Source organism: Candoia aspera, chromosome 3 (genome assembly GCF_035149785.1).
Source record: "Candoia aspera isolate rCanAsp1 chromosome 3, rCanAsp1.hap2, whole genome shotgun sequence".
NCBI lineage: Eukaryota > Metazoa > Chordata > Lepidosauria > Squamata > Boidae > Candoia > Candoia aspera.
This window is the reverse complement of record NC_086155.1, coordinates 120,668,529-120,695,197: the sequence shown is the minus strand read 5'-3', so window position 1 is coordinate 120,695,197 and position 26,669 is coordinate 120,668,529. Positions and strand designations below refer to the sequence as shown.

Below are 26,669 nucleotides of genomic sequence, written 5' to 3'. Positions count from 1 at the left end.
TTCTTTCAGCTTCACATTCTTGTATTTGTTAAATGAGGGTGCTGATAATACACCAGTAGCTTCCTTTTAAGGATTGGCACCATATAAACATTCAAGGGGGTGGGGAGAGGTTAGCTGTTCCTCTTTTGACAGGACTACCCCAAGACTAATTCATTTACTAGATGCAATAGACTGGCCAAGCTTCTGCCAGTCGGGCTAGTTTCAACTTTATTGAGAGATCATGGACAAGGCTCTATCCCAGGTCATAAAGCCCCTCTGATGGGAGGAGATTGGCGGTGACTAATTCGATAACATAATAAAATACTGTAATCAATCACATCTAGTTGGTGCTGTTGTTTTTGAGCCAGGCTCAAAATGATGATTGAATTTCTAATATTCCAGATACACATTATTCCTATAGTAATCTTAAGCATAGATGGGAGAGCAATGAATAGCAATTTGCCTAAATAGGAGAGGCTAGATGCTGCATTTCCATCAGGGCGCCTACAATATGGAAATTGGGAAGCTTTTGAAGACCAAGGTTTTCCAGGGAGCTTTGGGGATTGATTGTGACTGTCATTATGTGTATGTCTATTTTTTTATTAAGTACTATTATTCTGTTTTAATGTTTTGTCTCAAGATGTTTTTACTGCATTTTAGTATGCTTAAAATTGCTATGACTCTATAATAAGAAATAAAATATGCCTTTGTGATGGGGTAAATTTTACCAGTTCATACAGTGATTTGTGCCTCGCATATTTGTAGCCACTACTCAAGCTTTAGTATACATCATTAAGACACACTATTTGCAAATCAGAATGATTTTCCAGAGGCCGCTACTTTCCATCTTGTAGAAAAGTTCAACTTTCAACCGCTTCCTAAAATGCATTTCCAAATCAAAGGTAATGTGTGAAATTTCTATTAAATCAATGATTCTTTTCAGCAATATAATCAGAATTTGAGGTTGAGAAATACCATACATGGTGTAGATGTATGTGTTGATGTATATATTAACATTTATTTCTATACAGCGTGGAGGAAACAAAGATAATTGACAGGATTAGAAGGTAACCAGATCTCATGTTTCCAATTACATTCCTAATTCAAATTTAAAACAAACTGTTTTCATTTAAATCACACAGTATTTGTACTGCAAGTCATTTAACCAAGCAATGATATTTTTTAGTTTTCAACATTAACCAAAGAAACTTGTAATATTAATAATTCCGCCAAGGTATTTTTATATAGTTGGAACCTTTAAAAAATTGCATTTGGGTGGATCATGACAATATTTTTCTTCCATTTAATAATTTAAATTCTGCTGTACAAAAATAAAAGAAAAATGAGCAAAATGAAAGCTTGGGAGTGACCAAAATTGTCAATTATTATTGGATCCAGGCTAAATTAGTTATACTTTAGTCCCATAATTAATGTTAAGTTAGTCACTATTTGCTCCATTAATCTGAGTGGGATTGAACATAACTACTTTAGACTGGAATGAACTCATTTTTGGTAAAGTTTCCTAATAATTTAAAATAAGCCACCTAATATTATCTTTAAGAATTAAGCACCAGTGGATTTCTGGAACTGTAGCGGGGAAGATACACATGCATATTCAGCAATATCAAAAGCAAAACCTTTTGGCAATAAAGTCACTATTAAGCATACTCAAGTCTCATTCAATCAGTGGCCTTAAGCATGCACAACTAGGCACAAGGTGGCAGCCCTCTCTCCCCACCCCCATCAATTCCTTACATGTGGGTCACACAGATCCACAGGAACTCCATGATTGTTGTCCAGAGTTCTGGATTTGAGAAGTAAAAGGCAATCCCATAGACTAGATGTGACAATTTCATGGAAGTCAATGGAGATTAGTTTTGAAAAGAACATGTAGCACAGCAGTTCTATTAAAGCTCATGCCCCAGTCTAAATGGTTTTTTAAACTTGCATTTTGAACATGCTTAAAATTGTATCTCACATGAAATATAAACATTTTGATTAATAAACACAGCATCCAGATTTATAAAAAGGCTCATTATAAAAGTTTAAGCCCCTGCACCAAAACAAAACATGGCAATTGGAAAATTAAAATTTCCTTACCAGTAGAGTTTGAACTGATTTTCCTTTGTAATGTTTTCTTGAGGCCTCTATTTTCTGCCTGCCTGTTGCTTCAGACCACTCCTCATTATGGTTTGTATCATTTTAGAATGAAAAAGGTCTACAGTCTCCCTGCCGAAGTATCATTGGCACAATAGTGTGTCATGCAACTATGTATTTACATTCTTCTAAAAACATGTTTTTGACTGAAAACATAATGACTTTTGACCTTAGAAAATAGATCCTGTTTAGTGGAATCAAGAAATTCCAACTTTAGAGTTGAACAAAAGCATTTTGCTGTGCGTACCAAAACATTCATCCCCCAAACTAGAATACTATTTGCTCCATGTACTTAGTTGACTTATGCTAATATGTTTTTAAAGTTACAAGCTTTGCATCCAGGACCAGCTTAGAATGGTTTGATACATACCATTTAGGGTACATGTCTTCATATGGTTGCTGCTGTAATTAGGTTCACATAAGAAGCATAGCTGACATGTTCAAAAAAATGAAATGCTCACATCAGGAAACATAATACAAAATAAGGGACACAATCCAGCCAACCAAATATTTTTAATCCTTATGATTTCAAAGAGTGAGAGAGGAATGTACCCTCCCTAAAATCATAAAAAGGACTGAACTTTGGCTGGATCATGCCAAGGATTGGTCCAAAACCTTTTTACAGAAAAGCCTGAAAGCGAAGGGCAGGTCCTTGTCCTCGTCGGTTTGTTACCTTTTCATAATCATTCACAGTATGTTCTTCTTGTTCATAAGCTGAAGAGCAGAATTTAAATGTACAGTATATTCCTTAATGCCAGCTGTTGGAGGGTTCAAGACATTAAGCGGAACAGACACAAATATTTATGCAGAAATTGTCAAAGGAATTCAAAATGTTAACCACCTGGCAGAAATATTGGCAGCCTTGTTGAACCCCAAATAATAATTTAAAAACAAATCCAAAGGTAATCATAACATATTTTGGCAATGCAGATGATACAATGTCCATGAAGTTCTGTCCCAAGCTCTGAAGAATACTCTTTTGCTTTGTCTCTTTTTAAAAGTCAAACAACATGTGCAGCCAGTATCAATCCAAAGAATTTCCTAGCGATATCTTAAATTATTCTTTGTGGGGTTTTCTTTTCAGCTTCTCTTCATAGGATTCTCCATATTCGTTCACTCTGCTCTTATCCACAGGATAAAGCCTTAGGGTTAAAAAAAAATGGTGACATTTCCTTAATCAGAATCTTCTCATGCTTCTATTTTTGCTATTCTTAATGTGTATGTTCTCGTATGACTAAAAATCAATTGTACCCTGTGTGTCAAAGGTGGTGGGATGTGGGCAACCACATGTTAGCTTGCAGGTAGCCTCCAGATAGAGATTCTCCTTTCCACAAAATAGCACAAATGTGCTTGAAGTAAACAAAGTACTTTGTTACCTTTGTGGACTAGCCAAAGTGTGTTGCAACTGACCAGTACCATAAGCAGGGAATGCTGCATATGAAGCAAGTATGATTAAAGCTAGTAACTCAGTCTTCCTTTATCCAACCAAAAACATTATGTAAAAGCCTTGACTGACTGAAGTCATGCTGAGTAGTGGTGGTCAATATTCATGGGTCTATTTGCTAACCTCCACTGCATATGGCAGATGGTGACTTGGAATGCAAGAGAAGCACTTGGCGTAGAACATGAATTAATGAATGAAATGAAAGAAAAATTGGTCTATTATGTCTCTGTGAAATTAGAGAGAACAATGTAATAAATTTGAATGAAGGTGCCTGAACTTGTGGAGTTGATTTGATGAAAACATACATGGAAATGAAGGTGTTAATTATGAATAAAAAAATCTAAAATATATTTCAGAAAGTTATGTGTCATCTAGACTGTTGTGGATATGTATCAAAATAGGAATTCATAACTTGGTGACAGCTGTATGTTACACTCCAGTGAATGGTGATAATGGGGAAAATTGGGCAACATTCTGAATTAGTAATTATTTGGTAGTGTAGTGTCAAGAGAATATCTTGTGAAAAATGGATATGAAAGTAAAGGAAAGACATGAAAGAAACTAAAGTGAAAGTAGAATAATTGCAAAAAGAGAAAATATGATTCCTATATAACAGAGCATTGTAAAATAGAGTGGTAGCCAAACAGAATGAATGGAAAGTAGCAACAAAGAAAGACGATAAAGAATCTGCCTAGAACACAGCAAAAAAGAAATATGATATAAAGGGCCATAGAAGCGGGTGGAGTTACAGTAGTGAGAGAGATGAAAAAAAGATGCTTGACTGAAGAATTAAGTGAAGAGACTGTGAATGAAAATAAAAATACATAAAACAGAATGTTGCAAAAACTTGGAAAGATACTGTATAATATGCATGCAAAGTAAAAGATAATTGTAAGTAATATTTTCTAGAATAAGGGTAAAATTAAAACAAGCAGAGAAGTTATTTTTAATGAATACAAACAACCGTTCTGGATTTCCACCCATACTGCATCCGCAGAGTGTATACCAGCAGCCATAGTTAGCGGATGCTCCCTTTGAGGAGACAAGATTCATGAAGGGCTTGCAAAGGGCCACTGTGAGAAGTTTGTGCAATCTTTTGTTACACAAAGAGCTGCTCTAGCTGTTAGTCAGCTTCCAGTGCAATTCAAGGTGTTGGTTTTCAGCTTGGAATCCTACATGGCCCAGGGCCTGGACACCTATGATACCACAGAACTGAATTTACCCACCCAGTGAGAATGGGAAGAGAAGGCTCGCTGAGGGTCCATTCCTTGAGGGAATCCCATCTACAGGACTGGGCGTGAAATTTCTCTTGAGATAAGGCCCTTTCAGTGGAACAGCTTACCCCCAGATAGCTGGTCTTCCTCTACCTTACTGAGCTAGGTGCCACAAAGATTTGGCTCTTTAGGAAAGTATTTGTAGCTTATAGGAACCATCTGGTCCCTTCTATGCAATGTTAAGTTTATTGGGTTTCTCTCCCTCTCTCTCTTTACACACAAACACACACCACACACAGAGAAATCCTACAAATTTTAAAAATACAGCACACCATTAATGTATAAATACACACACTTAAACATGTGTTAATAGTGTGCTATATTTTTAAAATTCTGTGACTGAGCCTTGGACCATGAATGAATACATGCATGCATGCATGCCTGGGATGTGGAGGTTTAACCTAATTCCAGTGGTGGCACTGTTATGGAGTGCTGGTTAGTGTGATTAATGTTTTTAACCCTATTTTGGCAGTTTATAAGATGCTCAGCACCTCAGTAAATAAAAAAAAGCAGCACAGAAGCCTTGGTAAATAAATTCACTTAGTGGGGTCCAATGGGGTAAATGTGATAGCATCTCTTGAGACTATTGTACCTGGAATTCTTTTTGGCCTGTTGATTCTGAGAAAATAGATAGGATGCTCTATGTAATGAGCTCGACCACGTAGGAGTTACTATAGATTCACATCTGGATTCTATGTGAAGCTGGGGGCTGGATCAGGGAGACAGTCAATGTCTCCTGGGAGGGGGAAGATGCCAGTCACCCTGAAATTAGGTTTTCTTTAATTAAGTTACAATTACCATACAATATGTATGGGAGTTATCCTTTACTGATTTTCAGATTTTCATTGGATTTATATTTTAACCTGAAGCTCTTTTTGAAACTTAAGTAACTAAATAAAGTATCTATTATGGGCATAATTAGAAATAACTTGTGTAACTCTTCTGATATCATAGCAGGAACGTGGTCCCACTTTTAGCAATAATTATGTTGTATTCCTGAATTAAAGGCTGGAAGACATATTTGGAAGATGTTGGAAAGATAATTTTGACACTTATTCATATGACAAACTTAAAGTTTAGGGCAATAACAGTCTGAAAATTACGGGCAAGTAGAGTTGATACTTTAGATCAACTTTAATTAGCAATAAGTGTCAACTTACATCATCTGTTATTGCAAGACGAATTTGGATCCCTTAAAATTGTAAAATGGTAGTATACTTAATTAAAATATTTCTTGGTTTCATAATTTGGTCCAGGTGCATTAGCAGCATTTAAAACTCCTGAATTGTTCTCAGGAACAAACTGGAATGTGTTTTGGATGATTCCAAGTCTAGAGACTTACATCTGGTCCTTGTAGTTGCAGCTGTTGCAGTGTCCCTGCAGTCATGATTTGTGTGCTTGGCAACCAGCTTGCAGCGCTTAACAACAATAATTGCCTTGCTTAATGATGGCAATTGTCAGTTTCACCATCACTAAACGACGTGGTTGCAAAGCATGTCATGTGACTGCACCAGCTTACAGCCGTTAAGCGAATCCTGTGTGGTCATTAGGCACATCACGTGATTGCCATTTGCCACCTCCTGCCAGCTTGCCCATTGACTTTGCTTGTTGGAAGCCAGAAGTGAAGGTCACAAATGGCGATCATGTGACATCGTGCCTAACGACCCTATGGGATTCACTTAATGACAGCAACTGGAACTGCCACAACTGCCATTGTAAGTTGGCAGTTATCATGACTTCATAAATGCCTAACAATAATGCAACTAAGAACTACCATAGATACTAGGACTAGAATTCTTAATGTGAAAATACCAGGAGTTGTTTTTGAATAATCAATTTCTTCCCCATCTATCATAAAATTTCAATGTTACAAATATCAGTACCAATTTTAACTCAAATGCAATAAACAATTTTTTTAACCATACATGATACACAATGTCTATTTTTTTTCCCTTGGTAGAAGAACTAAGTCACTAGCTAGTGAGAAGAAAGTTAAAGGGGAAAAAAAAACATACCATCTTTGGTAAAGGTACACCAAGAACACCACATCATCTCTAAAGCAAGCCAGCCGATGAGATGTTGGCATAGTAATAATAAATGCAAAAATATCATCAATGAACGTGTTGAATGCCTGCAAGTAATAGACAAGAGGATGTAGCTTATTTAATTGCATGCAAATAACTTGTTACTCTCAGAAGAACAAATTTTCAAGCAAATCAACTGTTTTTGATGACCCAGTATTTAAACAGAATAGTTTAATTAAAGGTAAAAAACCCCTCAATTTAAGGTTATAGTCAGATGACCCTTCTCTCTGTAAATGAGGAAAATATCTTTTAAATCCAGAACAAGCAAAACCCATATGCAACATTCAAATGATTTTGTAACTTATTAAAAAATATCCTTAATATGACAAAAATTACAAGGAGAAACTTGGGGAGGGGAGAGAGATATAATTCCCCAAACTGAGTCAGGATCTAGACTACAGACTTACCCACCCGTGACCCAACAAACTGAATCTAGCAGCTAATAGACTCATTCAACTCGTGGGCCATCAAGTAGGAGCCAAGTGCTTGGTGTCCTCTCCCACTTTACCAATGCAGCTCCAGGCAGGCTGCACAAATCGTGGGTTTTGACTGACCTGATGGGTGACGTGGCTAATGCCATTATTAATTATGCTTGGTGAATGCACTGCACTTACAAGTCATGTAAACACCACCTTGAGATTCCTGTGCACATGGCCAAAGTGCAGCTTCTGACTCTACATTCTAAGCTGGTCTTTGCAAGATTCTCTGGAATTTAGAAGTAGTTATGTAGGGAACCTGAGGAATAGAAGTGTTCCAAGTATTTGTTTCAAATCAGGCTATGGGCTTTGCCATCTGTGTGAGACCTGATGCTTCTCTATATAGCGGTGTTTCTCAACCTTGGGAACTTTAAGATCTGTGGATTTCAATTCCTAGAAATCCTCAGCTAGCATGCTGGCTGGGGAATTCTGGGAATTGAAGTCCACAGATCTTAAAGTTGTCAAGGTTGAGAAACAATGCTATATAGACTATACTATCAGAGTTACTGCTTAGTAACTTCGTTGACTTTTTTTTGGTAATATCAGGCTGATAAATAAAATTCCAACTGCAGCTTGATTTTCAAGCAATAATTAATAGCTCAGCCAAAGTAATTAACTTACTTTGTACGTGAATGCCTTCCATGGCAAATGTGCAACAGATTTCATCTGAAAGGAAGATAACAAGAAGGTCATACAGTATATACTAAAAGTAGTGAAGGTTAGATAAAATAAGTGTAACAATATTGGGTTCAATTGTTAATTACCTTATAATTTACAAAAAGTTGTGGCAACATAAATAGAAATCCAAAAGCATACACTCCTGTTGGAGAAAAGAATCACATTGTTGGTACTATAGAATAAAAAATTCATATCCCTTTTTATTTACTACCGCTTTTACACATCACGATACACTAAGTGTGGTACAATTTAATACTGAGCTTTTATTTCAAATTTAGGCTCTTACCCATCTTCATATCATAGCTCATTCTAGGGATTGAAAATGTTTGGCTCATATTCTTTGTGAAAATGCAGAAGAACCCTACAAAACTTCAATTACAGAAGTGTTATATTAATATTTGAAGAAGTAAGGCTATAGGCTGGAGTGGGAAATCAATAAAAACAAAAAATCCCAGAAAAACTCAATGGCAAACTATTCATCTATTTTATATATATGATTTATAGAGCTGCCCATCTCATGCATGTGTCTGTGAAGACATCAGGTATTCAGCTTGATTTGAAAGAGACTACTTTATAATAATTTAGTATAAAAGTATGGCTAAGAAATTGAAGAAAAAGCCTGCTTTGTTTTACCCTCAGCAAATTTAAAACTGAGATTACTAGAGCAGCATCTAAGCTTTACCTATTGAAATCCAATCACACAGGTTGTTCTCGACTTATGATCCGATCACAACAGGGACAGGAAAATTCATCGTTAAGCAGTGTGGTTGTTAAGCAAATCACATGTTTGTTAAGTGAATCATGTGGTTCCCCATTGATTTTGCTTGTTAGAAGCTGGCTGGGAAGGTCACAAATAGCAATCATGTGACTTTGGCACAGCAACAGGCTAGAATCCAGGAGACTGAGAGTTCTAGTCCCACCTGAGGCATGAAAGCCGGCTGGGTGAGTTTGGGCCAGTCACTCTCTCTCAGCCCAACCCACCTCACAGGGTTGCTCTTGTGGGGAAAATAGGAGGAGGAAGGAGTACTTGGTATGTTCTCCACTTTGAGTTATTTATAAAAATAATAAAGGTGGGATAATAAACAAATAAATAAATAAATGCTGGATGCTAAGCTCTCGAATTCTGATCACATAACTGTGGGGATGCTACAACAGTTGTAAGTATGAGGACTGGTTGTAAGCCTCTTTTTCCAGTGCTGTCATAACTTCAAACGGTCACTAAATGAATAGTCGTAAGTTGAGGACTACTTGTAGTACCAGCCTAATATATTAGCCTGTAGAAAGTTAATGAAAATAAATGAAATGGATTGTGATCGTATGTGGATACTTCCTTTTCCAGAACAGGCTCTCTCAACTGCTATTCCACTGGACAATCCCAGGGCCTAATACTGGAACTGGTCTAAGTCATGCTGGATTATAGCCATGATTTTCCTATTTAGGCTCTGAAGCAGTGTATGCTAGCAAGAATTTAACTACGGCTATTCATAAATATACACTTCCAGAAATACTATGCTTCAGCAACTCCTTTTGAGAATAATTTTAAAGAACTAGGTTTCAAGAAAAGCAGTAAAAGCTCATACTTACCATTGACAAAACTATTAATTAACCATGAATACCAGCTTATGAAAAAGAAAAGGAGAACATTATTTTCATTCCTGATCATTTAAAAAAACAGCACAATCAACACATCAACTTCTTTCTTCTCTCCAATTTTTCTATGTACTTCACATAAAGCACATGTCTTTCAAGTCATTCGTGTATGTGTGTGTGTGTGTGTGTGTGTGTGTGTGTGTGTATATATATATGCATGGCATGGCATGGGCAGTCAAGTACAATACTTAGAACATATAAAAGCGCAATATATTATAATCTCACACCACTCTAGGCAATACAATACAATACAATACAATACAATACAATACAATACAATACAATACAATACAATACAATACAATACAATACAATACAATACAATACAATACAATACAATACAATACAATACAAAAAGAGGATGGTAAATCAAAGCAATTGAGAACAAAAAGTAAAAATAAAATTAATATAGACCTATTTCTATATTTCTACACTGGCAGCTTCAGTCATCTGAATTAATGCTAGATGGTATTTGAGAAACAAGAAAGCATCTCAGCTTTAAAAAGAAGCCCCTCCATAGTTTTCAACATTTGCAAAGGCTATTTGCTTATGTGTAATTAGTTTAAGAAATTCTTTATGTCCGTTGAATGTTGACTTTAGGGTATTTAGATCAGAAAAGTCTGAAAAAGTTGTACTGAGTAGGATATGATCCAATGCTACACAAGCAGGCTTTTTAAAATTAGCATTTCATGCATGCTTATTCCTGTAATGACCACTTTCCAATTTGGCAGCTTCAGAAGAGAAGTTGTACAATTTGCTACCAACTTTTAATAGAAAGATTTAGAAGGTTTTGATTAGAAAAGGCACTGAGAGAATCTATCTATATAATGCTGAGGAAGAGACAAGATTTATGAGATGTTGGAACTGCACATTTTTTAGCATTGTAGCACTGTTTATTTATACTATTAAAGAGGTATTTTAAGATATATGCTTTAGATTTTTAAAGTAAAGCTTACCTTTTGTACTTGATATTCAACAAAGAATAAATTGCACCTCCAATACACAATGGATATAGCAAATATGACAGATATTTCATAGCCTGAGGGGAAAAAAAATCAACTCTACATATATATTTATATTCAACTTTCTTTCAAATGGCACCATGGATTATTCCCCTTTTATCATTATAACATGGGACGCGGTGGCGCTGCGGGTTAAACTGCTGAGCTGTCGATCGGAAGGTCGGCGGTTCGAAACCGCGCGGCGGGGTGAGCTCCCGTTGCTCGTCCCAGCTCCTGCTCACCTAGCAGTTCGAAAACATGCAAATGTGAGTAGATCAATAGGTACCGCTTCGGCGGGAAGGTAACGGCGTTCCGAGTCGTCATGCTGGCCACATGACCCGGAAGTGTCTATGACAACGCCGGCTCCAAGGCTTAGAAACGGAGATGAGCACCGCCCCCTAGAGTCGGACACGACTGGACTTTACGTCAAGGGAAACCTTTACCTTTACCTTTATCATTATAACACTGCTACTATACAGTAATTTGCTATGTTGAGAGGTAAAACCTGATGCATATTTGGATCAAGGACCAACTATTCCAAGATTCAACATTCAATGTGTTACATCAAATACACATATATTGGTAAGTAAAAGCTGGAAAAAAGGAGGCCCCACTAGAATAAAATCTGGGCATTTCAGCCAGCTCTTGAATTTCAGTATAAGATGAAAGTTTTGTTATCCTCAATGTAAAAGACCCACTAGGCAGTATACCATTATTTAAAATTTAAAAAATGAAGTTTTCCATATAATACTGAATATTCAAGCACATCTAAGAACTGAAGTTCTGACCACAGAACCAAAATTAGAGTGAAAAAACCACAATATTCCAGACAGACATATTTTTAGAAAGAGGGAAAAGATGTTCTATAATATCTCCAGGGCTGAAACTCTTGGGAATAGTCTCTAGAGCTCTCTAAAAGTTGTCATCCAGTTGTAATTTTTAATGTGACAGAGGATAAAAATTATTAAATACATGACTGAGGTATTTAGTTTTAATTACATTTAAATATAAATAACATGAAATCGGATTTGGTTTCTGTGGTCTTACCCACAATTTTTAAAGTATAGCCCTTAGCTTGCCACTTAAATGCCAACTGTGATCCTAGGTCTGGAAAAACGTTTGTCCTCCTGCTTTAGATACAGGCTAATTAATGTGCAGGATCACTTCCAACTAATATTACTTAAATGGCTAGATACAAATTGTATTACTTTGTTTGGCTAGAGAAAACCAGCCAAGAACTTCTAAGGGTATTGTTACAAGGAGTTTTAATACCTTCCCTTTTCTGACATCTTGGCTGGTTCAGAATTGTAACTGCCTGGCACTTTGTGTAGATATTAACACTGGATTATAGTTCTCTGGACAATTCATCATTGAGATCCCAATCTTCCTTCATGGGCTAGTACAGATACTTTTCAACTGGAGGCCATATTATTAAAAAAACTGACCTTGGATTTTTGTCTGGAAAAGGTAAATTATTTTTTGTAGACATCATTATAGATCTTCCATCACTGCAGATTTATGAGGACTTTTCTCATATGCCTCCCTTTATTTTCACACATCAGTTTCATGGAGTTGCTCTAACTGACTCTCTCATATGATGACATTTTAACTTTTCTAACCTGTTGGATGTTAGTATGTTAGGCTGCTGGGATGCTCAAGAGCAACAGAACTGCCATCATTATAGTAAAAAATATGCTATACTCCTTCCCATCTTGATTCTGTAATCAACTCGGTATCAGATCTTTAGCATAAAAACTTCACCAATCAGTCAAATAAGAACAACACTAAACATGATTGTATAGGGTTAATTTACCTGAGTATCATATTCTTCAGTTTTCTTCTCAGACTCAGTAAAAGCACCAAACTATACAGAATGGAGGAATTAAATTTAATCAGTACATGATAACAGCAGCAAGATTCTTATATGCTCAAAGATGGAAGAATGCACAGATTCCCTAAATGGAGGTCTGGATGATTAAGTTGATGGAATTGGCGCAAATGGCTAAACTGACAGCATCAATAAAACACTGTAACTAGATTCATTTCTATCTGACAGACTGTTATTTCTTGATCAGAAATATAACTAAGATTTTTTTTCTTTTTTTTTCTCTCTTCTCCCCGTAAGTATTAGTATTGTAATGTGTAATTCTGTTTATATGTAAGTTTATGTTTAAACTCTTTATCCAATAAAAAAAAAGAAAGATAACTAAGATTTTTGATCATTGGGTTTATGAGTGCCAGGCGCCATGATGGTACAATGGTTAGTGTAACAATACAAGAATTACTGACTCAGCCTCTGTGTTTGAGCAGAAACACATGATTGTTGTATGGGAGACTTGTATATTTGCCTATAGTCTCCATAAAAGGCAGTGTGCCAATTCGAGCCAAGGTAAAAAGCCTCCTATGTGAAACATAGGATGTTATAGAGAGAACCAGAATCATCCATGGAGAACCTGCACTTGGGCCATAACGGGGACAGATGATTTTGGCCCTGTCATTTTGTACATCTAAATTCCAAATCCTCTATTTAAGGTTGATTAAGGCTTTATCTGGGCAATCACTGTAAAGATTCAATTCCAAAGTGCTAGGCTGTCTATGATACAGATCTGTATCATAGATTAGGCACACCACATGCAACCTCTTCCATTCTGGAGAGGGACACATTTTGTACATACCTAGTAGCCTAGCCCTTTGCAGCCTACAGTATAATTAGCCTACTGCAGATGGAAACCCAAGACTGAATAGTTTGAGTAATTCATATAAAAACATTTTTTTAAAAAATGAAATACCTTTATTGCTGGTATCAGACCATTCCATTCAACTGTCATTTTCAATGCTTTCTTCACTTTCCAAAGCTAGAAGTTAACATACGATTTCAAAATTTTAATGTATCACAAATTTACCTGTCTCATTTTATAACCTGATTATGAAATTTAATTATAACTGATACCTGAATTCCTTGGCACGGGCATTTAATTCTAAGTTAGGATAACTAAGTCTTGGAAAGAACACAAGTTGTCGTGATTGCTTAACAATGACTGCATAAGAGTGAAAGTGAACAGCTTTGCTGTTCCTAGATAGGTGGTTCCACAATAAAATGGTATGTATCTCCAACCTTCAACAGGAGTACTGTTGCTTAGGACATCACTCACTCCAAAAGTAGAAGCTTTACATATCAACTCAATTATTTTTAACATATGCTGAAATAAGCATTTTCTTTTGATCTTATGTTCAAATTTTAAATATAGAAATCTTAATTTCTCAGATGATTCTTACAAAGCCATTTCATGCTTGTTGTTTTCCCTTCTTATATGAGATCTATTGTGCAATAAGGTTATCATATGGGTAGAACATGTAATTGCAGTTACCTTTGTGACCCCAAAGTATAACTAATATAGATGTTCTCAGGTTCATATAAGTAGGCAAGTCTCAAGAGAAAGGGTGTGAGCTATCAAATGAGTGAATCAGCCTTTCAGATTCATAATACTAAAGGCTCAGAAAAGAAATCTAGCACAGAATTTGCCTGACAATCATATCTTTACTTTAAAAGATAAAAATGTTTCTAGCTCTTAAGTCAGTAAAGCTACACCTAATGATCTGTGGGTAATGGATGCTGGAAATTCCAGTGGTGAAAAAATAGAACTTCTTTGTCCTGCATTGCTCTTACTTTCTCTGTATGACCAGCAGGACAGAATTATCCAGAAGAGCAGAAATAGAAGCACTTACTATACAAAACAGGAAAACTTTGCAAGCAGGGCATTTGCAGCCCATCAAACAAATAACTGAAACAGTTCTCAGCTAATTTTTTCAAATCTCACATATGACATATTGTTCAACTAACTTCCATCATCATTAGTTCAATTTACAAATTGATTTAAAAGACAAATCACTGGCAGCTAAGCTGGTTCTGACCTATTAAAATAAATTGAATCATGACAATTTAAATCCATGTATTCTTACTAAGCTGCTTTCAGAACTCATCTGTCTGCGCTTATACATTATAGAGATGAACGAGGACTCACCTCAATCACTGCTCCAATACCAGCTGGAATCAGTACCAATAAGCTTGTTTGCTCATCCAACAGAAAAAGAAATATGATCACAGTACTGAAACATCGCCAAAGCACTGCATGAAAAGAATTCACATTAATGTGCTGTGGATTTTAAAAGACCGCATTGTACAATTTGGAAAAAGAAATCTGGATGCTTTTGAGAAAATTCTCTACTTATTTTGAAAAACAACCTAAACTGGATCCACAAATATAAACCATTTTTTGTTAAACTATAGTTTTCTACATAAACAACAACCAGGTTGAATTGAACTGAACAACATACTAAGACATAAACTACAGTTTGCAAACTGTAATGGCTAGCTTCACACAACCTGCAGAACCAAAATATATTTTGGCATAGCACGATCACACCTAAATGATTGAATAATTAGATTTCTACATAACCACATAGAACCAGCCAACAATAATCAGAATCCAGTATTTTTAAAACTGTAGAATAATAATGAGCACTGAACAGAATGAAAAGATTTGGAGCAAGTGCACATCGTAAGGAAAAAACTTCTAATCCACCTGCAAAAAAATTTGCCCATTGCATTTCATTTTCTAGACATGTCTGCTAATACCCAGAGTTGTCTGCACTGAGACAGATGGGTTCTTCTAGCAAGTTTTTCCTAGCAGCAGCATATAGTAGTGCTGGAGGGACTAGTACCAGGGAGGGCTACTACCTTGAAGGCATTGCAGTGGGGGTTAACTGGTGGTTCCCACATAAGCAATGATGGTCTTTGATAGCTTACCTGAGAATTTGCCTGATTTGTGCTGCACTCTCTCATCACACAGTGTGTCATGAGTACGGATGGTGAGCAGGAAGGGGCCCCTATCCAGGGGGGAAAACGCATGCGTAGTTTAGAGGCTTTGAATTGTCCTTCAAAGAAACTCAGAGCAGACCCGCCTTGAGTTTTGGGTTTATCTGTCTGGGTTTCCCACGCTCCTTCAGTTTGGTAGGATTGTTCTGTCTATTAGAGCAGTTGCTAAACACTAGAGACAATCTCCTCATCTCAGCATGGTTTTTTGCTTAAGTCAGGACACGCTGCTTAGGAATGACAACAATGAAGCCGCAATACTAATGGACAGGATTTGCCATTCCCACAGTGGAGTGTATCATAATTTTAGAAGCAGTATAAAATTCCACCCTCAACAAACTTCTGTAACATTCAGTTATATTGCTATAGTCATTCATACGGGTGCCATGATTTTACAACAACTATTTAGAATTTTAAACAAAATTCTCATGGTTGTATTTTCTTAGAATAAATTGCTGTATGCATTGCCAATAGTGGAAAAATAACAAGGAAACATGTAGGTAAATATCCTCTGTACCTGCTTTTGTAGACATGCCAATCATACTCTTCTTTTTCTTCCAGAAGCTGATGTCATTTTTGAATGCAAGGAAATCAAAGAGAAGCTACAAATGCAAAATATCACGATACCATCAACACAGTTTTTATATACATACATACATACATACATACATACATACATACATAAAATAAAAACCAGTATCATAACAGTTTTAGAGCTGGCATAACCTTGCATCTTAAGCTTACTACAGTTTTACACTTGATCAGATACACAGTAGCTAAGTTTGACAATATTTCAGGATGCTGAAAGAAGGAAAGCACTCTTTCTCTTTACAAACAGTGTTCCACAGAGTTGCTCAACTCTCAGTGCTATCTTTTGTATTTTTTCTTTTACCATAGTATTAGAAAAAAAATGTGTATTTCAATCTGAGTTCTTTACATCCAAATTCAACACTCTAGCTGTTCATTAAGCTATCCAGCTTGAAACATGTTCTTGAATCGAACTAGAGCTATTTTAAGCAGGTGTCTGATATATATACTAGTATATATGAAGCAGGATCTTGGTATACATCAATAGAAATTTATATTATTAGATGTATATCAGACAGCAGTATTATTGTCTAAAAAACATATGATCTGCTTACATGGAATGCTGCAACAAAAAATGTCAAAGCAAGAAAATAGAGGTTTGTATCCACAAAGATTCCCTTTACTTCATCAGCATCTTTTTCTGAAAAACCTAGAAGAATAAAGAGAATATATGTCTTATCATAAAGCTGAAACAGATGTTCCTAGAAATTTAAGTTAAATTTAAAATAATAAAAACTCGGTTTCTTTTTTCCTTTACATCGTTCATTCAGTTATACCATCCAATTTTCAATCTGGAAAGGTGGAACAGCAAGTAAAGGGCATGATCTCTATGATTTCAAAGATGCTTCTTGTTGATGAGAAGCTGCATGCAGAAGCTCATGGGCTGATTCTCTAACAGTAGGAATGGGGAAAAATTCAGGAGATTGCAGTAAACTGCTGTCACTGAGCATAGAAAAAATGGCTAGGTGAACAGATAAAACGTAAAATATATTTAACACTTCGTAAAGGATTGTTTGCTGCTGATCAGCATTAATTTTGGACTCCACTCATTGTGCAGAAGGGAACAAATCGTAATCCAAACCAGTATTTTGTAAATATTGAAATAATTCTTGCACAGTTTCATTATAAACAGGGAGCTGGATGAAATAGTAGATTATCATATTAGGCAGAAAATGAAGCTTTAGGGGCATTTACTCATGTCTTTCCCATTTGCAGACTGAAAGTTGTCCAAACCAGGAATAGTCTCACTGTTAAGCGTGTATAAGCAAGTGAAAGAAAGCCAGCACACTTTACAGAGCCCCTTGACTTCAAATTAATCTTTTTAATATTGAATCATAAATCCAAAATACTGTAAGAATCCAAATTAATTTTTTTAAAAAAATTAAGTTCATGTGGAATTTCTAACCTGTTCATCAAAGGCTCCACTGCACCTGCATAAATAACCCAGAAATAGAGGCTTACCAAACTGCTGTAGAGAGTACACAGCATCTTGCATGTGAATCCAAAACCGGAGTTTTCCCAATGATATTTTATCATATGACACTGTAAGTGGAAGCTCTGTCGTTGAACGGTTTATAATCTGCATTAGGTTAAAACATTTCACAAGCTTAATTATAAACTGGGTATTATTTGAAATATTTCTTACCAGTACTAGAGTGGTTAAAAATGGCTAAGCCTCTAATTATATATTTTTTCCAAACTATCTAACAGAAAAACAGTATTATTCAGAAACGTTTCTACATAATATTTATGAAATCAGTATCTCCTAAGGTTTTTTTTTGCAAATAATAATTGTCTCATATGTGGTAGAAATTATATTTAAATTATTTAAACTTCAAATAAGATAATGACTAAATATAAAGTGCAATTCAAAGTATCTCTTGTAAAATCCATCCTTCCTTCCTTCCATCCATCCATCCATCCATCCATCCATCCATCTTCAGCTGCCAACTAACGCACAACTCTGCGCAGGTTTTAAAAAACAACTTAATTTAAAATAACATAGACATGGCCATGCCATGGGAAGAAAAATCGACAAGAAAGTAAGAGCATGCTCAGTTTCAGTAATGGGCTCATATAAGCCCTTGCCTAGTGCCTGAGAAGGACAGCAGAGCAGGGCTGTACAGATCTGGGGGAGAAGGCTGTTTGGGGCAGGTAGGTACTATAGCAGAGAAGATGAAAACTGTAACTCACAATTTGCTAAAATGATCTTTTAAATACTATACTCTTCCTATTATTTTAACCTGCGCTATATAATAGGTATTTAAAAATAAGCACATCATTAAAACAAATTTCCCCTGAAGAAGACTTATGTCTGGGACTTTTTCACTTCGAAAAAGGGCGGTTAGTAGGAGTAGGAGGACATGAAATTAGTGTAGAGAAAAAGGAACAGTCTTTTTTTCTCCCTCTCAAATAAGTGACTGCATGAGTCGAGACTGATCAAAATCTTGACCCAAGGTGCATGAATACACTATGGAATTCAATGCAAGGTTTATTGGTCTGGAACCATAAAGAAAATACTTTGAACACGTGAAGACGTGGTGGTGCCTGCCAAACTCAAACAGCTGAAGAAATTCTAATGGCAGTAAGGTACCAGTGGCAGTTAGCTTTCCTGTATAAAATGCTGGGGAAAATGAGGACAAATCACGTTACCCTCATATGCTGCTTGTGGAGTTTCAACTTGGCATCCGGCCTAGCTATGATAGGAATACAGAAGAACACTCTTGTTAGGCCTTTCGTTTAGCCTTCTAACGTTCCTCTTGCACCTATTCTGCTTTACAAAAGAAACAGAATTACCTCTAAAATATTTGCACTGACTGCAGTTTTATGAAAAGCTGCTGTGGGACATATGTTCAGTGAGAGAAGCAGGCTATTATTGGGGCTTATGGATACTGAACTAGAAAAGACCCGTGGAAGATCAATTTTGTACAGTGTATGGTAATGGCAGCAAGATTATCATATGCACAAAGATGGAAGAGTACTGAAATTCCCACAATGGAAGAATGGACTGTAAAACTGTAAGACTTGGCAGAAATGGCAAAACTGGCCTGTTTGGGCAGGGAGAAAACAAGTGCTTTTTTATAGGACTGGAAACCTTTTATGGGCTTTTTGCTAAAAGAAAAAAAAAGTGAAATGATGATTTATGGATTTAACGATGGCAAAAGATGAGAATTTATTATGAGGTTGAAGGGATTTCTGGAAGAGATAAGAGGGAGGATTTGTCAACATCTGTTGAGAAGGTTGGAAATCATTATTTTTTCATAATTTTAGTTTTCTTTCCTTACACCTTTTTCTTTTTTCCTATCTTTTTCTTTAGATTTGTCTTTTACTTTATGTAAAATTCTCAGTAAATATAAATTGAAAAAAGAGAGAAACAGACTGTATATTCAAAAAACCCCTCAGAATTGTTACTTACCATTAAATCTTTCACTCTGTTGCTCAGCTGATCAATAAATAATATTGGAAGGTAATGCACTGTCTTGCCCAACTGTATCCTACATTTTAAAAAGGATTTATTATAAATACATCATTTTGATGAAGACTTCCATCCTAGCTCAATAAATAAATAATTTTACAATATGCAACAGGTGTCCTAGTATATCCTATACCGTATAAGACATGTTTTAGACTGAACATATACAGGTAGTCCTCACTTGCTGACCATTTGTTCAGCGACCTTTTGAAGTTACAACAGTGCTGAGTAAGCAGACTTGTGGCCAGTCCTTCAAGTTGCAGCTGTCAGTGTCCCCACAGTCACGTGATCACGATTCGGGCTCTTGGCAACCAGCACACATTTACAATGGTGCAGCGTCCCGCAGTCAAGTGATTGCCATTTGTGACCTTTACAGCTGATTTCTGACAAGCAAAGTCAATGGAGAAGCCAGCAGGAAGTTGTAAGCTGTGGTCATGTGATGTCGTGCTTAATGACCAATGGTGATTCACTTAATAACTGCAGTTGGAATTGATGAACTGCCATCTTAAATATGGTGTGGTCATGAGATTTTTCACTTTAGGACCACATCACTTAGCAATGAAGTTGCCAGTCCCAGTTGTGGTAAATGAGGACTACCTGTACTTAATTCATTTTTGGATTGAAAAAGGAATTTTCTATCTGGATCAGTAAATATGGAAGGTAGGCATCTCCTTTACACACAAAATTCATACCTCAGAACCACAAAATAGAGGAATATCACTGAGCCCTCCCCAAACAACATAATAGCCAGATATGCTGCTGATCCCAAAGGCAAAAAATGGTTATGAATATGGCAATTAAGTTTGATAAAAGGCGGTTTTCTTAAGAGACCTGATTTTAAGTTCCTTGTTAAACATATCCTCTTGTATACAAATAGTGGAAGTTCTACATAGTTAGGTACAGAAGAAACTCTCAGTTTACATTAAGTGATGCAGTCAATTTTTTATATGTATCCCAACTTCTTTCAAGTTGCTCAAGGCAACATACAAGTGACTATCCCTTTTATATCACCAACATCTGAAGTAGTTTAGAGGAAGTAATAATGTCATGCTCAAGACTGTTTGGAATTTGGAAAGCTTAATAACTGATCAAAGGTTTGAATATATAACTTTATAGTTGAGTAAATAACGCATAATAATGACCTTACTACTATGCTAGGCAACTTTGGTTTCAGTTAGCTTCAAAGCTCCCAAACCCAACACAATAGTATTCAAAGACTGAGTCATTTGTTAAAAGTAATCTTAAAATGAAAAATGTGTTGCAATAGCAGCAACTCTGGCATCTTCCAGAAGGGGAATTCTGGGAGCTGAAGTTCACATATTTAGAGGATGTCCAAGTTAGGGAAGGCTGCACCACTCTCTTTTGATTGCTACTTTGCACACGTTACCCTAAGACTTACGATCTTGGAGACTGGAGAAATAAAAATATCGCCATCAGTTGCAAAAAGTTATTTGCCCCTGCTGTAAGCTATATTAAAGATTATTCTTTATCCTATATTTAAATATGTCTGTGGACTTTATCAGAAACAAAATCAATTATTAGCTTACATTTTCATGTATCTGTGTACATCAGCTGGAAGAGAGGATCCATCAAAGACAAAGTCTTCCACCATAACATTTAAGGTCAACCTAGACCTCCAGTGTGACACAGGCTCATCTAGGGCATAAGTCTGCTTTTTTTCTGCTTCAATTTGCTATTTAATTAAGAAAAAAATACAAATGTAAAAATACAAGATTTAGAATGACTTTGCAAACATATATGCCTGCAAAAACAGAATAAAGCTGACATTTTAGTTATGATTATTTAAATACTACAATCGCTTATCACTAAAATTCTGTTCTTCTCCTTGCATCAGCCCTCTAGACAACTATTTTGTTTGAGGGGAAAACTCAAAATCACAGTAACAGAGGAGTCATTTTGCAAACTTCTACAAAGGCAGAAACGATAGCTCAAAAATACATCTTTTTTAAAAAAAATTCAGAATAAAGCAGATACTGAATTGTTAGGTTCAGGACAGATGAGAGAAAGCATTTACCTAATCTGCATATATTTTGTTAATATCAAAGAAATGCATGTATTTCTTAAATTGATAACAGAAAAGTGATAGAAACCACCTTGATATTTCACCGAAGAACAAATGTTCTCGGCTACAGTAACCAATTGTCTCTGCCCTGTTTTCAATTAAGTGAAAAGAGCAGGTTCATGTTCTAAGCACACCCATTTGTAGCTGACAGAAATCAAGAAAAAACGAATCCATACAAACAATATATCAACACTGTTTTATTTCATTTGCTGGTGTTTAAGATTTCAGAAACCTACCCCAAAAGAGGGAAAAATTATCTCACCTGGGTGACAGATTCTCCTGTAAGAAGATTGATTTCCTCTGGTTTAGGTACCATGTAAGTAGTGAGAGGGCTTACCATATGCACTTGTTTGCCATCATGCCAAGGCAGAATTCCAGCATGATGAAGAAATATGTAGGCATATAATGTCCCATTATTTCTTGTTTTCTTTGGTACAGAAACATTAACTGTTCTAAAAAAAAATAGTTTATAAAAATGCTTAAACTGAGTCACAGACCTAAGGTAAATTCATATTTAATTCCAAACATGGATTACTAGCATTTTAAATGTCACAAATGAGATTTTTCTTCATTATTTGAAAACTTGCATAATTAAGCTTGAAGTACATTATACAGAGGATGCTAAAATAACAGTCACAAACTAGTTTAGATTCTGAATTTCAGTATGAATGGTTCCAATATGTTGCAGTCCTTAATTTTACTCTAAATAAATGCTTAATTAAGAGTCACTGGGAGTTGGGCAGCATATAAATTTAATAAATAATAATAATAATAATAGAATAAAATAAAAGAGTACCATATACTGGAACATTTTGAAATTACTAGAATTTGTAAGTGCCACATTTGACAAAAGCACAAAACCATTTACCATAAATATAGATGCAAGATTCCCTGCATTCCCTACAGCCACTTCATGCACCTGATGAACTGAGCTGCAGTTCCCAAAAGCTTATGCCTTTAATAAAATCTGTTAATCCGAAAAGGTGCTACCAGACTCCCGGTTTTTTGCCACTATAGACTAACATGGCTTTCCTCCTACAATGTCTATATTTTCTGCAGTCCAGCAAACGCCCTGCTCGCAGGCCATTACTGTCATTTCCCATTTTACTTCACTCTCCAAAAATCCAACCAGGAAGAACTGAAACTATTTTACATAGATAAATGAGAAAAGAGTTGATGGTAGCAGAGGAGGGGGAAAAATGGTTACTTTCACTTTTGAAAGAGACGACAGCAATGTTCTCCTGAGATTTCTGTCAAAGTCCACCCTGCATGAGAAGCACTACTTTTTTTGTTCCCTTCCCACTGGAAACAGCAGCAGAAAAAAGTACCAGAAATTTCTGCCCATCCCACGTAGCAGAATTACAGCAAGGCAGCAGTGGATAATGATAATCAGAAATAAACTTTGTTATTAAATTACAGAAAATTTATGGACTCAGCAACAATAACACGTGTAAATCCAGAATATCAAATATCTTGAAGTAAACTCCATTAACATCAGTTAGGCTTACTTCTAATAAATGTGGCTAAAACTGAAGGGTCAGACAGACTAGTTTGGTATCTTGTGACCTGTTTTGCAAATACAAAAAGAAAAAACAATATATGACCTGAGTTTTTTCATGAAACATATTAGGCAGTAAATAAGTGGCATTTCTATATGATTTAAGCATATGTTAATACAGCCACTAAAATAAAGAGGAATTAAAATAATTTTATTTGAATTATTTAAATTTAAATAATTTACTTAATTGATTTGAAGGATGGGCACAAAAGAAGTCTTTTGTAGGAACTGTACAAATAAATTCACAATACCTTTCAAATTTAGTTTCGACATCAAAATTTTCCACATTCAAAACCAGGTCGATATTATTTTCAGTGCCTATGTTTGAGCGTGTAGTTGTGTAAACACTTAGCTGAAACAGAAGAAAGATCGTTAATACTTGCTATTTTGCTGGACACCTTAAAGATTCCTGTCTTAATCATTATTTCTTTTATCTTGGATGGCAAGTTGCCCCACTCATGCTGCCACTCTTCTCTCTCCCTTCCTCAAAGCCCACATGGTTTGGTCAAACTGAAAAAATGAGATTTAAAAAAATGCTTACAACTTCCTTTTCCTGCTCATTTGAGCAAAGAAAGGAACCCACTAGTCAATTCACTGTAGTTTACCAAGAACTTAACAAGTCTCCTGTATCTGCCTACTGCAGATACAGAGGTATCGACAAGTAATAAACCATAATATATGAGTCATCCACAACTATCTTCTTGGAGGGGTACAAGTTGTACACCCTGTTCAATTCAAATTAAAGATACCACCCCCACCCCCAATCTTTCAAAATCTGGAAAAACTGGGAAAAGACGAAAGCACAACATATGGAAAAGCTGAGTAAATTTAATTCAGGAAGTTTCAAAAGAGTTGACTAGTGCTTACCAAAATTTAGTGCTCACTCTAGATTTGGTAGAGAAGCAGCAACTGCTATAGATTGGAGGGTGGTATACTTAAGTATGCCAATACATGCCCATGCAGTACATCTACTTTATGTTTACTGAACATATGTAGCTCATTCTAGTAGACGAATGAAGAGCAGGGAATGGCACTGAACTCCCTTTGAAGGCTACAGTTTTATATAAAACTGTTGTTTTTTATCCTTCAACTTCTGAGCAGCAGCTCCCAGAAAAATCCTGCTCCTGGAAGCATAATATGTGGACAGTACTGGGCAAATTAGAAAAAACAGTACACTGCCATATTGGGAAAAGGAAGGAGAAAAAGGCAACATTCAAGTCTGCCATATGGTAAATAGCTATAACTCCCCCATACAAAAGTTTAAGGAAAAAATAAAAATAAAGTTCCAAGTCATTACTAGCACTACTACATACGGCCTGGTGCTTATTAAATGGCTATTTAATCCCATTATAACATATGTTTTAAACTGATAATGGGATGGTGATCAACTCTGGCTCAAGGGTCCACAACTGCTGATTGCTGCTGATTACTAGTTTACAAAAATCCTATAAGATCAGTATCACCTTCATACTGGGAAAGGGCAAAAAGAAATGAAGCAAAGTGGAAGCCAGTTTTGAAGGGTGACACGGAGGGTGCATGTGGGTGCATGTGGGTGCAGCACTTCCTGGTTTGCAATATGCTTCCAACATCAGAGAGGGCAGAAATTACAACAGTAGATCAGTTTTTCTGCAGCTGGTGAACTCTACATATATTGGATTTCAACCTTCCTATTTTCATGGCTAGAGTGATGGGTCCCTGTAGACCAGCACATCACAGAACAAGAGTCCGGGGCAAGGTGCTGACACCAACACTGAACTATGAGATAATCTGACTGTTTAAGGCCAACTGGGATCTTTGGAAACCGTTAAATAATCTGTAGTCTACTCTAGCAAGACCCTTCCAACGTTTTTAACATTAGCTGCAAGGTAAGGGGCTTTTGCTTTAGAAATCCGAATTGCAGCGGTGATCCTCCGTGTAACTGCAGTAAAAAAAAAACACAAAATCCAGCCTGTCAAAGTTCTCCTGCATCTCAGTCCAAGGGGGAGGGGGGGGGAGAAGAGCCATTATCCCGCTCCGCCCCACCCCAATCAGGAAGCGCCACTGCATCACCGCCAACAATTACCACTCATTTGTACGTAGTACTCGGGTGGGAAGAAGTAAAGCCCAAGTAGGAGGTCTCACCTGGAGCTTGGGCCGACGCGCCAGGTAAGGCCGGATGCAGCCGTCGTTGCCTTCGCCGTCGTGGAGGGCAGCGAGGCAGGGCCGGGTATGGACGATGCCGTACATCACCCAGCAGGTGTGCGCCACGTAGACGGCAAACAGCCCCACTGCCAGCCCCGTCAGCGAGCTGCGCCTCGGCAGCATCGCCCCCCCAGACCAGCTCCGCGGCCGCCACCGGCATCGACCACCCACCACAGGCAGCAGCGCACGACACCGAGCGCTGCAACTCTGGGGCCGTTGCCCGAGACGAGCGGGGTCAGCTCCCCACCCGCTTCCCTCCTTCGGATCTCCCTTCCTTCGACAACGGAAACGCGGCGGCTGCGCGGAGGGTGCTGGGAAACGTAGTCTCTTACTGGACAATGGAAACAGGAGCGGGCCTTTCCGCATCTTTCTTCCGCCCTCGCGTATTCCTTACAGCGCGAAGATTCCTGCATGTCATTTAAAAGATGCTTCTCCGTATAGTACGCGGGACTCTTTTTTTTTGCAGCCTAGATCTGGTAGCCCGAGTTAAAGGGGCATTACTTTCTTGTAGGAAGTATTCTAGGAAGATTTGCCCATTTGGTTTTAGACAGCTTTCTACGGTATGCTATGCATTCTTAGATCTGAACTCAAATCTGAGCCAGGAGGAACGGTTCCAGCTATCTCTTGGTCCAATTATAACCTGAAGCCGTGTTCTCACAATCCAGTTTAAAAAGCAGCTACGTTTAACAGGTCAGCCAAGCTTTGTGGCTTATCATATTGTCCAAACAGAATACTCTGGAGCCCAGGACAAACTTTGTATAGCATGTGACGTTGTGTTTGGACATGCTAATAAACCATAAGCTTGTTAAAATATGTATTATGGAAACACATTGCTTAACAAAGATGGCAGCGTTAGTAGTTGACAGAGAGGTGAGCAGACGTTTGAAGTCAGCATAGTTGTGTTTTTTTTTTAAGGTCTTGTTTGGCAGTTGTCAATTCACCCACACCATGAGCATCTAGTAGCATACCTTATTCCTAAATCCCATTGGTGAGACTTATGTATAAATGTACATGATGTAATATAAATCCTTTGACTTACATTTAAATGTATTTAGGATGAAGCAGTTATTAACCTTTCATATAATTATTTAGCTGTGTTTACACAAGGCTGAGGCCGAGTATACATTAATGAGTATACATTTTTCATTTTACCGCTCCCTGGTAGTGCACT

At 36.8% G+C, this 26,669-nt stretch overlaps 1 protein-coding gene across 1 annotated transcript; it reads right to left on the bottom strand.

Moving 5' to 3' along the window:
* Positions 1–971: 971 nt before the first annotated feature.
* CLPTM1L (CLPTM1 like) lies at positions 972–25,788 on the bottom strand. Its single transcript, XM_063298727.1, has 17 exons — positions 25,439–25,788; positions 23,569–23,669; positions 22,022–22,211; positions 21,224–21,369; positions 19,620–19,698; positions 17,666–17,783; positions 16,759–16,853; positions 16,134–16,218; positions 14,766–14,869; positions 13,533–13,598; positions 12,557–12,607; positions 10,699–10,781; positions 9,677–9,711; positions 8,179–8,234; positions 8,036–8,080; positions 6,870–6,985; positions 972–3,278 (listed from the first exon to the last, which is right to left on the bottom strand). Exons 1-17 carry the CDS (start codon positions 25,619–25,621, stop codon positions 3,194–3,196), a joined length of 1,638 nt encoding a protein of 545 aa, XP_063154797.1. The 5' UTR covers positions 25,622–25,788; the 3' UTR covers positions 972–3,193.
* Between the last annotated feature and the right edge of the window lie 881 nt (positions 25,789–26,669).